The sequence below is a fragment of the Bos grunniens genome, chromosome 7 (assembly GCF_055505025.1).
Source record: "Bos grunniens cultivar Pamir isolate PY7600 chromosome 7, Bosgru_T2T1.0, whole genome shotgun sequence".
NCBI classification, from domain to species: domain Eukaryota; kingdom Metazoa; phylum Chordata; class Mammalia; order Artiodactyla; family Bovidae; genus Bos; species Bos grunniens.
The window spans coordinates 58,024,473-58,043,379 of record NC_141171.1 but is presented as its reverse complement, the minus strand read 5'-3'; the positions used below and the strand labels follow the sequence as shown (position 1 = coordinate 58,043,379).

The following is an 18,907-nucleotide window of genomic DNA, read 5'->3' as shown; positions in this document are numbered from 1 at the left end:
CCAGGGGTGGGAGGGTTGGGAAAAGACCTCCAAGTTTCTGTGGTGACCTCAACCCACCCAACACACACGCACAGCCAGGCTCCTATTTGTTTGACTTTGGGTATGTTATTTATCTTGACTGCTGCTGCTAAGTTGCTTCAGTCGTGTCCAACTCTGTGTGACCCCATAGATGGCAGCCCACCAGGCTCCCACGTCCCTGGGATTCTCCAGGCAAGAACACTGGAGTGGCTTGCCATTTCCTTCTCCAATGTGTGAAAATGAAAAGTGAAAGGGAAGTCGCTCAGTCGTGTCCGACTCTAGCGACCCCATGGACTGCAGCCCACCAGGCTCCTCCATCCATGGAATTTTCCAGGCAAGAGTACTGGAGTGGGGTGCCATACTAGCCACAGTTAAATGGAGATAACTTACCTTATAGGGGCAGTTGTTAGAATTAAATAAGATAATGCTAGTGAAACCCTTTGCACAGTGCCCAGTATATAATACATGCTCAATAAACATTAGGTGTTAATATTATATCAACGGCTCAATAATTCCCCACTATACATACACACCATAATTTGCCTAGACAATTTTATTGTTGGCACTTAGGCTTGTTTTCAGTTTTTCATGATTATAAACAGTGCTCTGAGAAATATCCTTATGGCTAAATTTTTGCCCTATAGCCATGATTATTTTCTTAGGATAAATTCCGTAATGTGTTATTGCTTGGTGCATTTTAAAGAAATTTGAAGATATTTCCCAATGTATTTTTTGTTTGTTTGTTTAAATTATCCTGAACTATTTCTTTGAGACATGTCATCAGGTACTAGACAATATACCACTTTAGGTTTGCTAAACTGGTTTCAGAAATCCTTACTTTGCACCTAACAAATATAACACAAATACAAACCTACAAGACAGTCCAAGTCTAACTTTTAAACGACTGAATGAGAAAAGGCTCTCAGATCTGGACTCTTGAATTTTTGTACCTTTTCTGTCATTGCTTCAATATCCTAACTAGACAAGTGCAATCAGTGAAATTAGGCACACTGGATGTTTTTGTTTTGCACTGAGGTGAGACACAGGCAAAAATAAAGTGACAATAGAGCACAAACAGCAGAAAATAGCTATTCATTGAGAGTGAGCACGTACCTCACTTTGCTTACACCGTCAGATCTAGGAACTTTGCAGGGGTCCTCACTCACAAATCCGTCAGGGCAATTTCATAACCAGCCTAGAGGGGCTCAAACAGAGGCATCGGGTTTCCTCTGATGGATATGGAAATACTTTATGGTAAAGGTAGGATTTTTAAGAGTTATTTGATCAGATGGTGAAATGTTCTGAAATTTGACAGTTTGGGAGATTGAGTGTTGAGGAACTGAAAGGAACTTTGTATAGATTAACACATGTAAGTAGAAAGATGTATCAACAATTCATGTGTTTCAACTGGCTATAGTAGTAAATGTTTACAAATCTGTTCTCTGCCACCCCTGCCCCAAAGCCAAAGCACTGATTTATATAGGTGTTTTTTTTTTAATTTCTATGATATAAATATCCCACCATGGCAGATTTCAGATTTTAAGCTACCAACATGATGTCACTCGAAGCAGAGCTGGATAAAAAGATGTGTGTAATCAACACAATCAGCTCTCAACAGCCAGCACCTCCCAGCTTCTGCATACAACTGTTTATTTTCATAAGTTTCTGTCCTTTGATAACTGAGGGAACATGGTACTCAGTGAAATCCATTAAGAATATCCAGAATCTAGAATTAATACATTTTGAGAACAAGATGTTTTGTTTTCTTCTCCTAGGTTAAACGCCAATGCTAAAGGCTCACTCATGTGGTATTTATTACATGCTGTAACACGCACAAAAAGGAATGGCAAACCTTGCTAGAAACTCAAGAGATCATCCTCTGGGCGGTTGTGGCAAACCATCTCAGAGAAACAGTTGTGCATTTGGGGCTCAATGATCTAGAGAGGGATTCCACAGGATTCCCTGATAGACAAACTTGATTAGGCCTGCACTTACATATGTGAAAATCAAGAAAGCATAATTCTAATTCCTTCCCTTTGCACAGGACTTCCTGGCTTATAAAGGGCTTTTTATAAGACAGCAAGGGTCACAAAGAGCCGGACACGACTGAGCGACTGAACTGAACTGAATTGAAGGATCTCCTATTTCTGGTGACTAGGGCTCATTAAGACAGATTGCTAGGCGGTTAAACTCAGGTTTCTAGGTCACTTGTGTCCATACATCTGACTGACTAGTAGTGCATCTCTCCAATTCTCTGCAGACAGAGACCCCAATGAGCCACTACCAGAAGGCCAAAGGGACATTTTAGTGAGGCCTGGCTATGGGCCAAGCTTGTATTAAGCACTTTCCTTACACAGTCTCTGAAGCCACTCAACAACCCTATGAAGTGGTTCCTATTATTTTCTTTCAATGTTGCAAATACAAAGGCTCAGAGATGTTGAATTACTTGCCAAAGGTCATGAAATTCATAAATGCCTGAGCTGAGACAGAAAACCAGGACTATCTGACACCTGAAGCCTGTATTAAGAATCTCTAGACTGGTTTATGACAAAGATTTTAATGAAATTGTAGATATTTAATGTGCTAATTAGATAGCATGACCTACAAAGGGTTTCCAACACAGGCAATGCTAACCTAACTGGGCTGGGGGTATGTGAGAGTGTTGAGGGAGGGGGGAACATATGAAAGATGATGAAAAAAAGAATGTTTTCCTGTGCTGTCATGATGCATTGTGTAACTTAAGAGGGCTGTGTATCTGTAACTGGCCTTTTCTGTGTACAGCACAAGCCTGAATTTGGTCAGCCTTTCAGACTGTTCTCTGCTGCCACTTCTGCAGCCTGTGGCCCCCCTTTCCATAAACCATAAATTAGATACTAAGTTCCATGACAGCAGAGAGGACAATACATTTTCAGCACTGATGTTGCTGAAACTCTAGACCTATCCCAGTGGCCGACATGGTAGGTGCTTAAATATTTGTTCTATATTGACAGTGATGATGATAGTAAATACTCAACAAGTCATAGCAGTATATTCTTTCCAAGTATTATCTCATTTAATCATCACAGAAACTCCATTAAGTAGTATTATTTTTCTTTCTAATTTATAGATTAAAAAAACATAGGTTGAGAAATCTTGCAACTTTGCTCAAGGACATAATAATAAATGGCAGAAAATCAGTTTTGCTTGATAGCAGAGGCTTGGCACTTAATATTATACTCTAGTCTGTTAATTTATAATGCACTGTTGTATTTCTAAGAAAGCTCATATTTCTAAAATCAGATGATAGAATGTCAGTTCTGTGAAAGAAAGGAACTCTGTTCTAACTGTATCGCAGTACCTACAAAAATTCTTGTCATATATTAAGTGCTCAGTAAGTATTTTCAGTGCATATGCATACAGGAATGGGTAGGACAATTGTTTCCAATAGGAATAGGCATTACAATCTATAAATTTACTCACAACACATTTTCTTGTTGGCCAAGGATTTTAAAAAGTAGAGCTTTAAAACCTAAATATCACTGAACAAATTCAGTAATTTACTCATTCATTAGTAATGGCCACCCACTCCAGTATTTTTGCCTGGAAAATCCCATGGACGGAGGAGCCTGGTAGACTACAGTTCATGGGGTTGCAAAGAGTCGGACACGACTGAGTGACTTCACTTTTACTATCTCCATTCAGTAAATATAATTGAGCATCTACTAAGTGCTGAAGAAAACTGAGCGCTGAAGAATTGATGCTTTTGAACTGTCGTGTTGGAGAAGACTCTTGAGAGTCCCTTGGACTGCAAGGAGATGCAACCAGTCCATCCTAAAGATCAGTCCTGGGTGTTCATTGGAAGGACTGATGCTGAAGCTGAAACTCCAATACTTTGGCCACCTGATGCGAAGAATGGACTCATTTGAAAAGACCTCGATGCTGGGAAAGATTGAGGGCAGGAGGAGAAGGGGACGACAGAGGATGAGATGGTTGGATGGCATCACTGACTCGATGGACATGGGTTTGGATAGACTCTGGGAGTTGGTGATGGACAGGGAGGCCTGACATGCTGTGGTTCATGGGGTTGCAAAGAGTCGGACACTACTGAGTGACTGAACTGAACTGAAGTGCTAGACACTTAATAGCAGAGATATAGTGGAATGGTTGACAATTATAAGTAAACAACTATTACAAAATGCAAATGTTCCATGAACAAGAAGGAAAAAAAAAGATGTACAGACAAAAAATTCCAAAGGAAGGGACTATGGGGAGGACAGGGAATGCCTCAGTAAAGTAGGGACAGGTCAGCTTCAGTGCTGAAGAATGCCAGGAACACAAGGAAGGGGAATAGGAAATGAATGGCATGGGCAAATGCCAGAAGGTTTTAGGAAGAACTTGACAAGTTGGAGGAACAGAAGGAGGTCAGTGAGTCTTCTGAGAAACGGTCTGTGTAGTGCTCTTACAACCACTGGCTTGCACAGGGCTTCCTTCACTCCCTGACCTCCTTTATTGCACGTTGTTGTGTTAAAGAACAAAGCCAACAGGTGTATTTTTCTTGGTTTTGGTTGGAGGGGCTAGTTCCCCACTTTCCATAGTAGAAAAGAATGGTTCACAAAATAGAAATCTTGGAGTCTTCTTAATCTACTTAATGGATAGCCATCTAATTTGCCTCTCCACAACTTATGTCTTAGGAAAAAACTTGTCTATACTGTTGAATAAAATAAATGCAAGAAGGAATTTTGCAGAAAACAGGAAAGGAAAAATTTAGTAAACCCAGAGGCTTGATCTCTGGCAGGGACACTTCTGCCATTGGTTACAGTGGAAAATTTCTCAGGCACAGCCTGGCTAACAAACCTGGGCCTTCCTGGTTGATCTTGTAACTCTGTTCCAATATAGCCCACCTCCTGGGAAGATATGGGAAAGAATAGCTTCCCTGGTGACTCAGATAGTAAATAATTTGCCTGCAATGTGGGAGACTTGGGTTCAATCCTTTGGGTCATGAAGATCCCCTGGAGAAGGGAATGGCTACCCACTCCAGTATTCTTACCTGAAGAATTCTATGAACTGAGGAGCCTGGCAGACTACAGTCCATGTGGTCACAAAGAGTCGGACACAACTGAGCAACTAACACTTTCACTTTTCATCTCAAATACTACTCCAAGGTCTCTAGTGGCAACTAAAGGTCATTTCAACTCAAAGCAAGATGTCCTCTCACCAATTTAAGATAAATTTAGCTTTTCCCCTCTTCCCCCTCCCCCTACCCCCTTATGCCAATCTGCAAGAGAAGCTGGACTGAATAACTACAGATGAGCTGACCACTGGAGTCTTGGTGATGGATACGACTCATAACATGAAAGAACCAGCCATGGCAACTGGCACTGAAGTGGATTACATCAATTTGTACATCAGTCTTCATCTCTTCCTGGAATTTCATATGTGAATTTGGCACACACAGTCAAAGAAGTAGGGAAGACTTAATCACCAGATGAGAATTAAATGGAATCTTTTGTAAGCTGAATATTATATATCAAAGAATATTTCTTCTATCTTTTCCCAGAGATAAGCAGTTGGTTTCGGGAGATGAGGACCTTGCCATTTTCTACCTGCCAGAAGAATGTTTTCTTCATGGAAGTCTAATGGCAATTCCCAACCTCAGTTAAGGACTTGTTTTCCCGTTTTTTTTTTTTGAACTTCAAATACTTTCTAAATTGTGTTAGCCGAAGCATTGTATGTATATAATTAACTCAGATCCCTCTGGGCTCATCCAGCTAAACTTGTGGAGCTTAACTGAGCAAAACATTCGCTGATGTCTCTCCCCTGCAGTGACGCTCACTGAAATGAATACCTTCTACAAGAGGAAATCAGGGACATTTCTTGTCCAAATTGACTTTCTAGTGATTTGGGTTGCTTCAGAAATGATTGTTGTTTCATAACAGTAATGATCTCATTTTCTTTCAAATATGAAATCTGCGATTTGGCAGTTCAGGAAAAATTGGGGGCGGGGCAGGCTTCTGTATTTTCTTCCTAGGTGAAGTAGGAAGACAGGCCACTTTTTGGTATTCATTGGATCTTTGAAATTCCTCCTGGGAAACAGTGGCGCTCTGGGGGCACAGGGCTCCAATGTACCTTTCACTGGGAGAGCAAATTCAGCGGTTCCTGCAATGCTGTGTCTTAGCAAGCAAAACCCACCCGAGGGGCTGGAGCAGTTTGACCAAAACTAAGTGCAAAGGGTTAGGGAATATGGACTTTTTCAGAGCATGTTGACTAGATTCATAATTCGACCCTCTTCCTCCCTCTGCTAGTATAGACACCCCCAGTTAAAAGTTATTTTTTACTCTCTTTGAAAGGGAGAAGTCAGGTGTGATCCGCAGAAAAGTTCTGGCCTCTGATTCCCCATTTATTCCTAACGCAGAGAAGGGCTTAAGCTAGCCTCTGAGCCATTCTCTGCTTTCTGGGTGAGGCTTCAAACCCCAGGCCTCACCCTTGACCTTCATCCAGAGACCATATGCTTGATAGAAGGGTGAGCAAAAGAGGCCGAGATGTAGACTTCCTGTTTGCTCAAGGGAACCTTCTCTTTGCTATCCTGGAACACAGGTGTCTGAAGAAAGGCGGTGAGCTAGGGGACTCTGGGTGCTGGAGTAAACGCCGCCCTGAGCTGCGTGGCGCTGGGCGGGGAGGGAGTTCGGAAGAGCGCGTTTAGGCTTTTCACGTCAACCTGCGGAGCTGGATGCTCGCTGCCCAGGTGCGGGTTGGCGGCTGCGTGTGCCCCACTGCAGCAGAGAGCAGCCGCAGCCTCTGCCTCGGCTACCACCGCTGCTGGGGAAAGAGTCCTGGGGCTGCTGACGCGGTTGGGAGGAGCCTCGCCTTTAATGCACCAGCCGCCTCCAGCCTCCTGCAGCAGCAGCAGCAGCAGCAGCAGCTGCTAGTGCGCGCGTGTGGGTGTGAGGGTGAGTGCGCTGGCGCCGGCCGCCTAGCGCCCTGCCCAGCTCCCCGCCGGCTGCCGAGCCCCCGCCAGCCGGAGCAGCCCTCCCGTGGGACCAGCACCGTCCTCCGGGCCGGGCCAGCCTGAACCCTGCCCCTGCCATCTCGCCACTGCAGCTCGGGTCCAGAAAGGCACCATTTTGTCGCGGCTGCCCGCTCTCCCAGGGGGGAGGAGGGATCTTTTTTTGCATTTCGGAGCGGCTGCCAATGAGGGGAACCTGTTGGGCATCTCCCCAGCCCCGCTTGTGAGCGCCTCCCGGGGCGGCGGGCGGGACCAGACCCCTCGGGGCACGGCGCATCTTGGCACCCCAGAGGCGGAGGCGGCGGAGGCAGGCGCAGCATCCTCGCTGGGAATTGGAGCTGGAGTGAGCGCACCGCGGGAGGAGCCGCCGCAGCCTCGGAGATCCCGGGCGGAGGAGGTGACAGCTCCATTGCCGGGTTTTTATTTTTTTTCTCTCTCCGCCTCCCCCGTCTCCTCCTCAGGCTCGGACCATGGTGCAGTCCCACTGGCTCCCCTGCCCCCCTCTCCTGTGAGACTGGCTGCGGGGAGGGAACATGGATACTTGTCTGCCGGCTTCTGGTTCCCACGCAAGTAAGCCTGCTGTCAATGGAGGAGGACATTGATACCCGCAAAATCAACAACAGTTTCCTGCGCGACCACAGCTATGCGACCGAAGGTAACGCCAGCCCCACCGCATTCCGCCGCTGGGGCCGGGCGCAAGTTGCGGATCGCTGAGCTCCGCGGGCGGCAGGGCGTGTAGCGGCGCAGACTCCTCCGGGCCCCGGGGCTGGGGCGGGGGCTCGGCCCGCAGGGGCAGCTGCCCCGGCGCCCCACATCCATCCGGGCTCCGCGAGGAGAGCTGGGTGTTCAGCAGCAGGTGGACCCGGCGCCCACGGGAGTTAAAATGGCCCTCGGGGATGAGGTTTTTCAGGGTGGGGCTCCTGGCTGGAAAAATGACTCCCGCTCCCAAAAGCAGATGACCCTTCTCTGAATATATATGCAGGGGTCGGTGGAGTGGGGGATAGGTAAGAAAGAAGAGGGCCCAAGAGGACCGTGGGTCCTCCTCTCCCTGAGCGGAATGATGTGTCTCTCAGTGGCTGCAAGGGAGGGCATGGTTTCATTTCCTGCCCGTTAATCTCCCCGGCCGGGTTACCTGCTTAGACAATCAAAAGCCCAAAAGGCCCGTTCATAAAGGGCGACCCTCTCTCCCCTTGGAAGTGCATTAGCAAGATATAAAAAGGTGGCTCGGGAAACAGTGTTGGGGCGGCGAGTGAATGAGTCTGACACGTGGGGCGAGCAATGCGATCAGTGGGGCCTTTAAAAATCACCATTATGAATTCTGCAGCAGTAGTTTCTGCTGAATCAACAGCCAGCAGAAAGCAAGAGGGTTCAGTAAGCTGAGCTTTGCCAAGAGGTGAAATTGTCGTCTCTCTCTCTCTCCCTTTCTCTCTCTCACCGTTTCCCCCCGCTTGTTCTGACATTAGCCTGAGTGAGGTACAGGCAGAAAAGGAAAGTCAGCAGGTGGAATCTCATTTGCCTTTTGTGTGGGAATAGAGAGTGGGGGCATTTCCAAATACCAAAACTTTTGCATTTTTGCTTTCATTTTCTACCTGTCGGCCTTTATCCTTAAGTACTCCTGTACAGTGTTGCATCGTCACATTGTAATTCCCACGTGAAAAAATGTGTGTGAAAGGGTTTTAGGAACATGTAGCAAGATATGTTCATTTCAGATGATTCCTATTATTCCTGGATGCTAAAATTTCTGTCACATTTAATCACATCAAAACTACTAAAGAAATGTGGATGGGGGTGCTAAAGAGTTCAAGTTCTGAAAAGAAAAAGACACACAATTTAGGGGTAAAGGTGGCATCTTCTATAAACATCCCTGAAAGTTTCAGATAGAATGTTCAGCGTTTTTGAAAACATATGCTTTATTCGTCATCATCATTGGAGAGCATCACACCTAATATGTCCATGGTTCTAGACAAATCAAGCAGAGCTGTATGACCTCTGGCCTTCAGGAGCTTAGAGGTAGCTTTTAAGATGTTCAGCTTGTCCCTGCCCCATATCAAGCACCATGCTTACTGAGTCTTTTTACTTGCCTGGTGACAACATGATTGTTACATGTTCTTCCCCGGTCTTAGTGCTTTGTCACGGATTCACCAGGTAGCATATGATCAGCTCTGGGTCTGAGCATAGCATCGAAAGAGAAGTTGGTTTTGGGTCCATTGTCTTTGGGGGCACACTTTTTTTTTGTTTGTTTGAGACAACAAAGACAGAGGGTTGCCTTCATGTTTTCTTCTGTATTGCCTTATGCCTCCAAGTGCAGGCAAAGGAAACTTACTGAGCTAGGAAGATGGGAAAATTGAGGTCATGTGTGTAGGAGTATCATCTGTAAAATGAAGAAATGAGTTAAACATGGCATTCTTCATTGCTTTCAGGGCCTTAGATAGACCTAATCTTTGTTCCTCTTTGATGCCATTTTGGTAGACTCTGATTGCAGATAAAATATCTGGGTTCATATATTCTAAAATGAGGTAGAGTTTATAGCAAAGAATTTACTAAAATCGTTCCAAATCAGCCTCCTTGGATCACTCTCCCCACACCAACCCCCGTGCCACTACATTCAAAACTAAATAAACCACAGTACATTTTCAAGGGTTTTTTTTTTTTTTTAACCTGAGCTTGGTGTATGTTCTTGCCTGGAGGATCCCAGGGACCGGGGAGCCTGATGGGAGCCTGATGGGCTCTGTCTATAGGGTCGCACAGAGTTGGACACGACTGACGTGACTTAGCAGCAGCAGCAGCAGTGAAAGTCTGGAAAGAAAAAAAATAGTTCTTAGACAATGTAAGTTGTCTTTTCACATGCAATTCCCAATTGCATTTTATTCATCAGAAGAGAATCCTTCCTCTTCTGATGAATACCTCAAAAGTGCTAGTACACCTTGAAGGAACACCGCCAGATCAAAATCCTTGTTAAAATCCTCTGCATTTGGGACTTGCCCCAAAGTTCTCTTCCCCTTTTTTAACTGAAACCCACCTTCTGGGGAATTAGTTTCTAGGTCCTTCTTCAGACTTTGCTTTTCCTTTTGTTTTCTTTGATATTTCTGCATTTTCCTGTCTTGCCCAGTTATGTCAGCTTTCTTTTTTCCTGCAAAATTTCCTTTGCATTTATGTCTGAATTTTTCTTCCCTTTGCTCGGATCATTCCACACTGCAGTATTCTATTTAAAGCTGAAAGGTTTTTGCTGTGTAGTTAGTGTGAAGGACTCCAAGCTCAATTTGCATTATAAGTGGTAGCTGCAGGCAAGTTCATCCAGCTAAGAGCAATGCAAATACTAAAGGACACTTTTCCCAAGCTTTTCTGTCTTTCTTTCTCTCTTTCTCTCTGTGGGAAAAGAATGCATGATGTGCATTTATTTAAAACATTTCTTATAACTTTTCTTTTGTTCTGAGTATGAAGTTACCACCTTCACCTCCCTTTTCCTTTTTCTCCCTTTTTAAAAGTTGCTATCTTTGAGCATCTCTCTTTTCCAAGCACTGTAAGTACTGAGCTTTTTGTAAGTATCATTTCAATATGTCCACACCCGGTTAGGTGGATCTTGTGATTTCCATTTTTAATAAGAAAACTGAGCAACTGAGGCCCAGAGATGACACTAATTAGTCAAGGTCACACAGTCAGGATAAAATTTGTCTTCCGACTCTAGACAGTCTGACGTGCTCATCTATTAGAAAATTCTGCACAGCTTCATTTTTCTTTAACTATTAGCTCCTGTTATGAGGAAGATCACAGTGGTTTATCTCTGTATGTAAATAGTGTTCCCTTCTGAGGGAAAATTCTTTGCAGGGATCATTTGAAAATGTCCATATAGGGTTATACATGAGGAAAAGCATCAGTAGGGTTGGCTTTTATCTTTTTGACTTGTTAGAACCAACTAAAACTCCCTCTCCAATAGCACAATCAGAGTTTTCTAGATTAATACTTCTATTCTCATGGGGCAGAATAAATATTCTACATAGGAGGAGTTCACAAGAATGGCAATCTGGTTAGAAGAGAAAGTCAGATAATTTGTTGTTTAACTATTCTTTTCTCAATTTCCTTAGCCATAGAATGGGAATAACAGCAGAACCTACGCCACAGGGGAAAAAAATTTATAGTCCATGGGGTCGCAAAGAGTTGTGCGCGACTTAGAGACTTTCACTTTCACTTTCAATGCAGGAAAAGCACTCAAGACAGTGCCTAATACAAAGCCAGACCCTGATAGATGCCCTCAGTAATTATAGCTGTTGTTATTTTAACTTAAATTGCATTTGTATTGCAAGCACAATGTTTTTCCTTGCATTGTTGTTGATTTGGAGTGATCTTGAGGGAAGTAGAAATAGGTGAGATGTCCCTAAAACCCCCCACAGTCTCTTCTTGGCTTATCCACTAGCCGTAGATAGCCTCTTAGCAATTTGCCTTAATGTATTGGGTTGGCTGAAAAGTTCATTCGGGTTTTTCCATACTATGTTACAGAAATAACTTGCTGGTTATATTCTGGCAGCAAGTTCTGTCTTCCCCTGCTGCTGCTAAGTCACTTCAGTTGTGTGCGACTCTGTGCGACCCCATAGACAGCAGCCCTTAGAGGCCTTTAAAAACCCATACTTCTTGTACATATTTTTAAAAGAAGAGCAAATGCACTTAGTCTATGTATAGTTATTATATTAATATGATATCATTGTTATTATGTAACTGTTGATGCTTTCTGACTTTAATTCCTTCAACAACTATTAATTGACTTTCTGCAGAAGTGATCCTGCATACTCCAGTATGTTGTGTCTGTTCTCATGAACTTGAAATCTGGTGGAAGAGGTAGACATTAAACAAACAATTTTCCAAAGAATTATGTAGCTTCCAATTGTGATAAGTGATATTCAGGAAATGCACAAGAAAAGCACAGGAAAAGCCTTGAGATGATTTGTAAAGGAGAAAGGTAAATATAATTTAGATTGAGGCTCAGGGACTGGCTCAGACAAAGTTTAAGCTGAAAACCAAGGGATAAGTCAGGAATGAACAGGAGCTGGAGACATTTCAGGTAAAAGGGACAGTAGGTCCCAAGTGCAGAGTTATAAAACAGTCTGACAGACTCAAAGAATGAGAAGATGCCGAGGACTGAGTGCAGGGAACAAGAGGAAGAGGGCTGAAAATGAGACTGAAGCCTGTAGTTTACTTTGAAATGGACCAAACCAACAAAGAATAATATTAGGGGAGAGGAATGGATAAATAGACAAGCAGATGATACAACAAATATAAAATGTTAATGGTAGAATCCAGGTGGTCAGTCAGTGGATATCCACTGTAATTTTTTTTTCAACTTTGCTATCTGTTCAAAAATGTTCATAATGTTACAGAAAAGAAACTGGAGAGGTATTTAGGGATTAGGTCACGTTGAACCTTGTTGACCATAAGGAGTTTGGACCTTATCCAAAGATGGATCGAAAACCATTAAAGGATTTTGATCAGGGGGGAAATATGATCAGGTTAGTTTTTTCAAAGCTCAGGCTTGCTGCTGTGCAGGGTGGGGCCAGAGGGCTTGCTAGGAAGTGAACAGGAGTGAAAGCGGGAAGATAAATAGGAGGCCATAGCTGTTCTGTAGGATGGTAGCACGAGTAGCGATGGAGAGAATTCTGTAGATTTGAGATACATTGTAGAAGAATGGATCAGGCTGACTTGGCGTGATAGACTAAGTGGAGATGGAGAAATGATGGAGATGGTGTCAAGGAAGACTTGCCATGAGGATAGATGCATGATGGGGCTGTTCACTGAGACTGGAAAAAAGACTTTGGAAATTGATGAGGTGTGTGAGTCATCTAGCCTCATATTGAGACTATCAAGTAAGCTTTGTATATCTGGTTCTGAAGCTCAGAAGAAAGATCTGGACTAGATACATAATTTGGGGTGTTGTGGGTGTATTAAAGGCACTTAAAAGTATGTGAACAGTTGAGATGCCTAGGAGAAGAGCCTTCCAGGGCATATTGAGCCCTATGGGTGAAAAATTTCAAGGAAACTGATCTTGTCTCCATATAAAGAAATTATAACAGAAAAGAGTACCTTGGTATAAGCGTAATTAACCACACACTTAAATTATTCAAATAACCCTGTATGGCCATTTCTCAGAAATGTGATAGAATAAGGAGAGACCAATCTTGGGTGAGTTGAGTTCAGAGGGTCTCCAAACGCGAGCTCTGTGTGATCTGTGAAATGTTACAGCTTTTCAGGGGCACAAGAATCAAAGTAAGAAAGTAAAGGCCCCTGCTTCCTCCTCTCTCCTCATCCATCCCATGCACCTTCAAGAAAAGAGGGAAGCTATAATGAATAAAACTAGGAAGAAACATGAAAATGACTTTTCATAAGAAGCTAATGAAAAGGCATCAGAAAAGTAAAAAGAGGTGTTGTCATGATAGAGAGCTGCCTTGTATTAATAGTTCCTTAAGTTGCTTTGGTATTTTTATGCAAATGCAAGATCAGAATAGTATTTCCAATGCATATGGATGAATGTTTGAGTTCTCTGCTATTCTCAGAAAAATCTGAAATGGAAGGTGGGAAGAAGCTGCCTTACAGTATTATAAATGACCTTTCCGGGGATAGGAAATGTTCCGCTACTAAACGAAATAACCAGAGTGCATTGAAAATCACTAGCAAGTATTCATTATTAGCATTCAGGTCTCCAGGGGCTATCCCAAGCCCTTTATGAGGGCTGGTCAGAAACGTACCAATAAACCTGGGGTGAATAATATTAGGCCAGTCCTGTCAAAATACTGGTAATGCTCGATGAAAAGAGCACAGCTGTAGACTGACACTCCTAAATTCTAGCATTTGCATTTATGAAGAAACTAAGGGTCCAGTTTAGATGCTTAGGCGAGGGAAGAGAACGAAGGTTTCTTCAATTCTGTCTGTATTCCAGTCATTTTCGTAGATGTTTCTCATGTGTTTACTCACTTCATCACCTTCAGCAACTCTGAGAGAATGCTTGCATTAGATGCATTTTTCAGGATAAGAAATTGCAAGGTTTGGAGAAGCAAAGAAACTTAGGTATAAGGTCGCATACTTGTAAGTGGCAGAACCAGATTGGAATTAGTGACTGCCTGGATCTAGGCAAGAGTTCTTTGCCCATCCCTGCTGTCCCTTGTTTGGAATTTAGGGGGAAAATGCTGGCTGTGTTCAACATTCTGCATACATCCCCATGGTGGCCATTCAGTGCTACTCAGTTCAGCTGGTCAATCTCTTCCCAGTAAGGCAGTGCATGTGTCTGGGCCTTCCTCTTTTTCCCACAGGGAGGGAGCTGAATTCCCCTCGCTGATGCCAGAATCCTTAGCTAACTTACTCCTGTAAGTTTATTTTCCTCTATTTATAATAAGGGCTTCCCAGGTGACACAGTGATAAAGAGTCACCCGGCCAATGCAGGCAGGAGATGTGGGTTCAACCCTGGGTCAAGAAGATCCCCTGGAGAAGGAAATGGCACCCCACTCCAGTACTCTTGCCTATAAAATCCCATGGACGGAGGAGCCTGGTGGACTGTAGTCCGTGGGGTCTCAAAGAGTCAGACACGACTGAGCGACTTCACATTCACTTTTCATTCTCATGCATTGGAGAAGGAAATGGCAACCCACTCCAGTGTTCTTGCCTGGAGAATCCCAGGGACAGAGGAGCCTGGTAGGCTGCCATTTCTGGGGTTGCACAGAGTTGGACACGACTGAAGTGACTTAGCAGCAGCAGCAGCAGCCAGTATTCTTGCCTGGAAGATCGCTTGGACTGAGGAGCCTGGCGGGCTATAGTCTTTGGCATCGCAAAGAGTTGGACACAACTGAGCACACTCACACATGTGTATAATAAGAAAAGAAAGAAAATATGAAATTGAGCAATCAAATTATGAAATTTACCTAGCTTTTATAGCCCTCTCCATGTTCCTCCACCTGGCACACTCACAGTGAAGTTTCCACTGAACCATCCAGGCATCTCTTCTCCAGAGCTGATAGCAACTCATGTAGTTGCCTGGAGTGAAAGGAGTGGACCAGAGCCAGCTGTATGATGGCTAATGTCCTTTTGCATTGAAGTGAAGTGTGGGGTGTCAAAGGACTCGTGTTGGCCAGAGTAACACTCCAGTGGTTCTCTACCCATCTCCCATTAAAAAGATGAATTTGCTTTCACCAGACTTCATTTCTACCATCCAATTTCCTTCTGTTGCCTTTCCAGTAGAACTCTGGAATAAAGCTAAAAATCAGCTCTGACCTGACAAACCAATCCTGACATAATCATCCCACTGGAAGCACAGATTCTTTTTACAAGACCACTAGGAGTTTTGTCGTAAATAATCCAGGAACCCTTGAATTCTTATGTTCCAAGTTCACTATGGAAAGAGAGGGGAATGATGATGATAGGATGTGAATGTGTGAAATCCATGGACAACTAATTAGTATTAATGGTTTCTTTGGAGAAAGGATCGTTGTGGGTAATGGAAAAGGGTGGGCATGTAGAGGGTTAAGTCAGACTGTCATTTCTATGCTGTAGAGAAGAGAGGCCTGATTGATTCCAGCAAATGTGAAGAAATGAAGGGGTGAGAAGATGCATGGAGTCCCAGGGTATGGAGGGGCCTCTGCAGGCAGGATTTTAACATGAGAAAGATGAGGTCTGCCAGAAGGAGTGTGCCGAAGAGTACCATACCTATGAGGCCATGTATTCTGGGTGTACTTGACACTGGGTTACTGACAGCCTCCTCCATCATGCATAGCTGACTTCAGTGCTGAGAATCTATTAAGTCATGAACCTGAAGTAGTCACAGAATGGCAGGTCACCTCCTCTGCTTAATGCTCGGGACTCAGCTCTGTGACCCTCAACAGATGCACAAGGGTGCTGAGTATGGAAAAGCTGTAAACGGTTCTAATGGGGGATATTGCCGCAAAATGCTGAGTGCTCCCAGGTGGTCTGAAAGGAAAAACCTGGACCCCTAAGTACAAAATATCACCAGGAAGTATTTTACCAAAGAGGAGAAGAGCTGAACAAGAAACTTGAGGAGAACAGCATTTGCTCATGTAACTTTGCAGAAGTCAAGTCGGGGCCAAGGACACCCAAGTTAGGAGGACCATTGGTTCACGACAGCTGTACTGCTGTCGTTCATGTTCCTCTCTGCCTTGATGTCTGTATTTATAAAGCAAATAATGCAGAAATGCCTTCTTACTTGAAAAGATTCAAGCATTATGGAAGGAGATAAAAACAAAGCGTGAATCACCATCCATCCCTGCACCCACCCACTTCCTTGTCCAGAGTTACCATTGTCAATAGTTGCTGAGCTTCCTCATAGCCAACTTCATATACATTTTCATACATTTAAATATCCAGGTGCAGATACACATTGAGGGAAAGACTGTTTTTTCATGTAACTGAATGCATACTGTTTGTTTTGTTTACGCTTTGTTTTTTTTCCCATTCAGTGATGTATCTGAAAGACCTTTCTGTGTCAGGACACCTACATCTGCCTTGCTCTTTTTAATGGCTGCCTAGTGCTCCATGGTATGACTATACCATAGTTTATTTAGTAGTTCCCTTGTGGCCAGATGGAAAATTGCTTCCAGTTTTTTATATTATAGAAGATACTGGAGTGATTATTCATATATATGTGTGTGTGTATATATATGTTCTTGTTGATGTTCTCCTTCCTGATTTTATCATCTTTCAAAGCCAAGATATTGGTTCTCATTTCTTAGCAAAATAGCAAGAAGGAATCTCTGGTCCTTCATTTATTCTCTCAGTGACCTTGGATAAATCATTTAACCTCATGAACTTGAACTTCTTAATATAAGAAATATCTGGCATTCCTGGAGAAGGCAATGGCATCCCACTCCAGTACTCTTGCCTGGAAAATCCCATCGACGGAGGAGCCTGGTAGGCTACAATCCATGGGATCACTAAGAGTTGGACACGACTGAGCGCCTTCACTTTCACTTTTCACTTTCATGCGTTGGGGAAGGACATGGCACCCCACTCCAGTGTTCTTGCCTGGAGAATCCCAGAGACAGAGGAGCCTGGTGGGCTGCTGTCTATGGGGTCGCACAGAGTTGGACACGACTGAAGCGACTTAGCAGCAGCAGCATGTATATGTGCATAGTATGTGTATTCTGAAACCACTGTGGATTTGAGTGTTCAGATAAGATAATGTTGATGACTGGCAGTCGTGGAGGACCTGCTTTGTGCCACAAATAAACTTGAGATGTAAAATATCTTTCTTGTTGATACTGTCCTTATACCCCTTTAAGTGAAAAGTTGAAACAAAGTGAGATTACTTGTCCAAGGTCACCCAAGAGTGGGTGGCAGAACAGAAGTCACTTCCAGGTCTGTCAATGTAGTACATGGACACACATGTTTTGAAAAAAAGGCATGATATTGATACAGGAAAAAATTGTTCATTATTCTAAAGAAATTCTCCTCTGAATCACTACCGATACAAATGGTCTAATTTTTATCAAGAATTTGAAAATGAACAGAGGAAAAATAAGGCAATGCAGTCTTTATTGTTAGGCAGTAGTTTGGAATGCCCATGAGAAGACCTGCATGTTATTCTCAGTCCTGCCACCATAATTAGGTACTTTTATTCTCTTGGCTTCCATTTCCTAATCTACTAAAATGAGGTTGAAGATGGGGGAGGGAAGGCGAGCTATCTGTGGATTTTTGTGGCTCTAAGTTTCCGTGGTGCCCTATGCCTGTATTTGTGATCACCTGGCTCTGTTTTGTGTGTTATGACATTGCGCTTGGGGGTGAGCCTGGGAGACACAGACGTAAGCTTAAAATGTATGCACTGATGGGTCAGACCATCCTCCTGGCAAGAAGGCTGTGGTGCAGCCAAGAGTGGAGACAGAATGAGAAGCATCTCTTTGCCAAAAGCTGCTGCAGATGGAGGAGCCAGCCTGTCTGGGCGGCCCATGACTTTGAGAGGAGCCATTTGGCAAAGTTATTGGCATGAGCTGCCTTGCAGCACGAATGCTGGAGACCGTCCTGGGCTGGAGTGAATCAGGGATGCAGCAAAGGTGGCTGGTGGAACAAATAACCATCTGGTGAGCAGGGCACTGCTCATCTTGCCGCACCGACAGGCAAGAGCAAGTGCCAGTTGGTGAGGCTGAGCTCTCAGTGACATGATCTGACAGGCACAATAGGCTGTCTCCCTCGCTATTGTGTGCTCCATGGAGGAGGTTGTAAATCCCAAGCAAACTTGGTTCTCTCAGAAACCAGGAAGCCCCAGTTTCTTCTACTGTTATAAAGAAAGAAAGAAAATTCCTCAAAATTATTTATCGCATTTCTTGCCAGCTGCTATGGTGGTGGTGATGGGGGTGTGGTGATATAGAAATTTTTGCTCTCGAGCACCGCTCCATCCATTTAAGCAGATGATGCTCTGTCCTTCTCAAAAGGTACTTAATCATATAAGGACCCAGACTGGGCAAGTCTGCACTACATTTGCCTCTCTTGAGACAGTGGAATCAGAGCCCGCCTGGCTCTAGACCCCCCTCCTGCAACACCAGTTCTGAGGCCTTGGAACAAACCCTCCATCTCTGAATTTTTTCTTACCTGTAAAATATGGCACAGGCTGAGGCAACATACCCCCTATTAGCATGATATCTTTTTAAACATTTTATTTATTTATCTATTTTTGGTTGTGCTGGGTCTTAATTGCTGCTCAGGATTTCTCTTGTTGGATGAGTGGAGGATACTCTCTAGTTAATGGTGTGTGGGCTTCTCTTGTTGCGGAGCACAGGCTTTAGGGCACACAGGCTTCGGTAGTTGTAACACGAGGGCTCAGTAGTTACAGTTCCCGGGCTCTAGGGCACAGGCTCAGTAGTTGTGGCACATGTGGGCTTAGTTGCTCTGTGGTATGTGGCTTCCTCCCAGATCAGGGATTGAACC

At 43.9% G+C, this 18,907-nt stretch overlaps 1 protein-coding gene across 26 annotated transcripts in view; it reads left to right on the top strand.

Annotated features, from left to right (window-relative positions):
• PPP2R2B (protein phosphatase 2 regulatory subunit Bbeta) overlaps positions 1 to 18,907 on the top strand; it is a 713,296-nt gene that overhangs the window by 391,531 nt on the left and 302,858 nt on the right. For 8 of the 26 annotated variants that reach the window (XM_086412213.1, XM_086412212.1, XM_086412210.1 and 5 more), the window contains one exon: positions 7,462 to 7,655. The exons of 8 other annotated variants lie outside the window; for them this stretch is intronic. In XM_086412213.1, coding sequence (XP_086268339.1) covers positions 7,462 to 7,655 — 194 coding nt within the window. 10 more of the 26 variants (XM_086412227.1, XM_086412217.1, XM_086412232.1 and 7 more) reach the window with 6 other exon arrangements.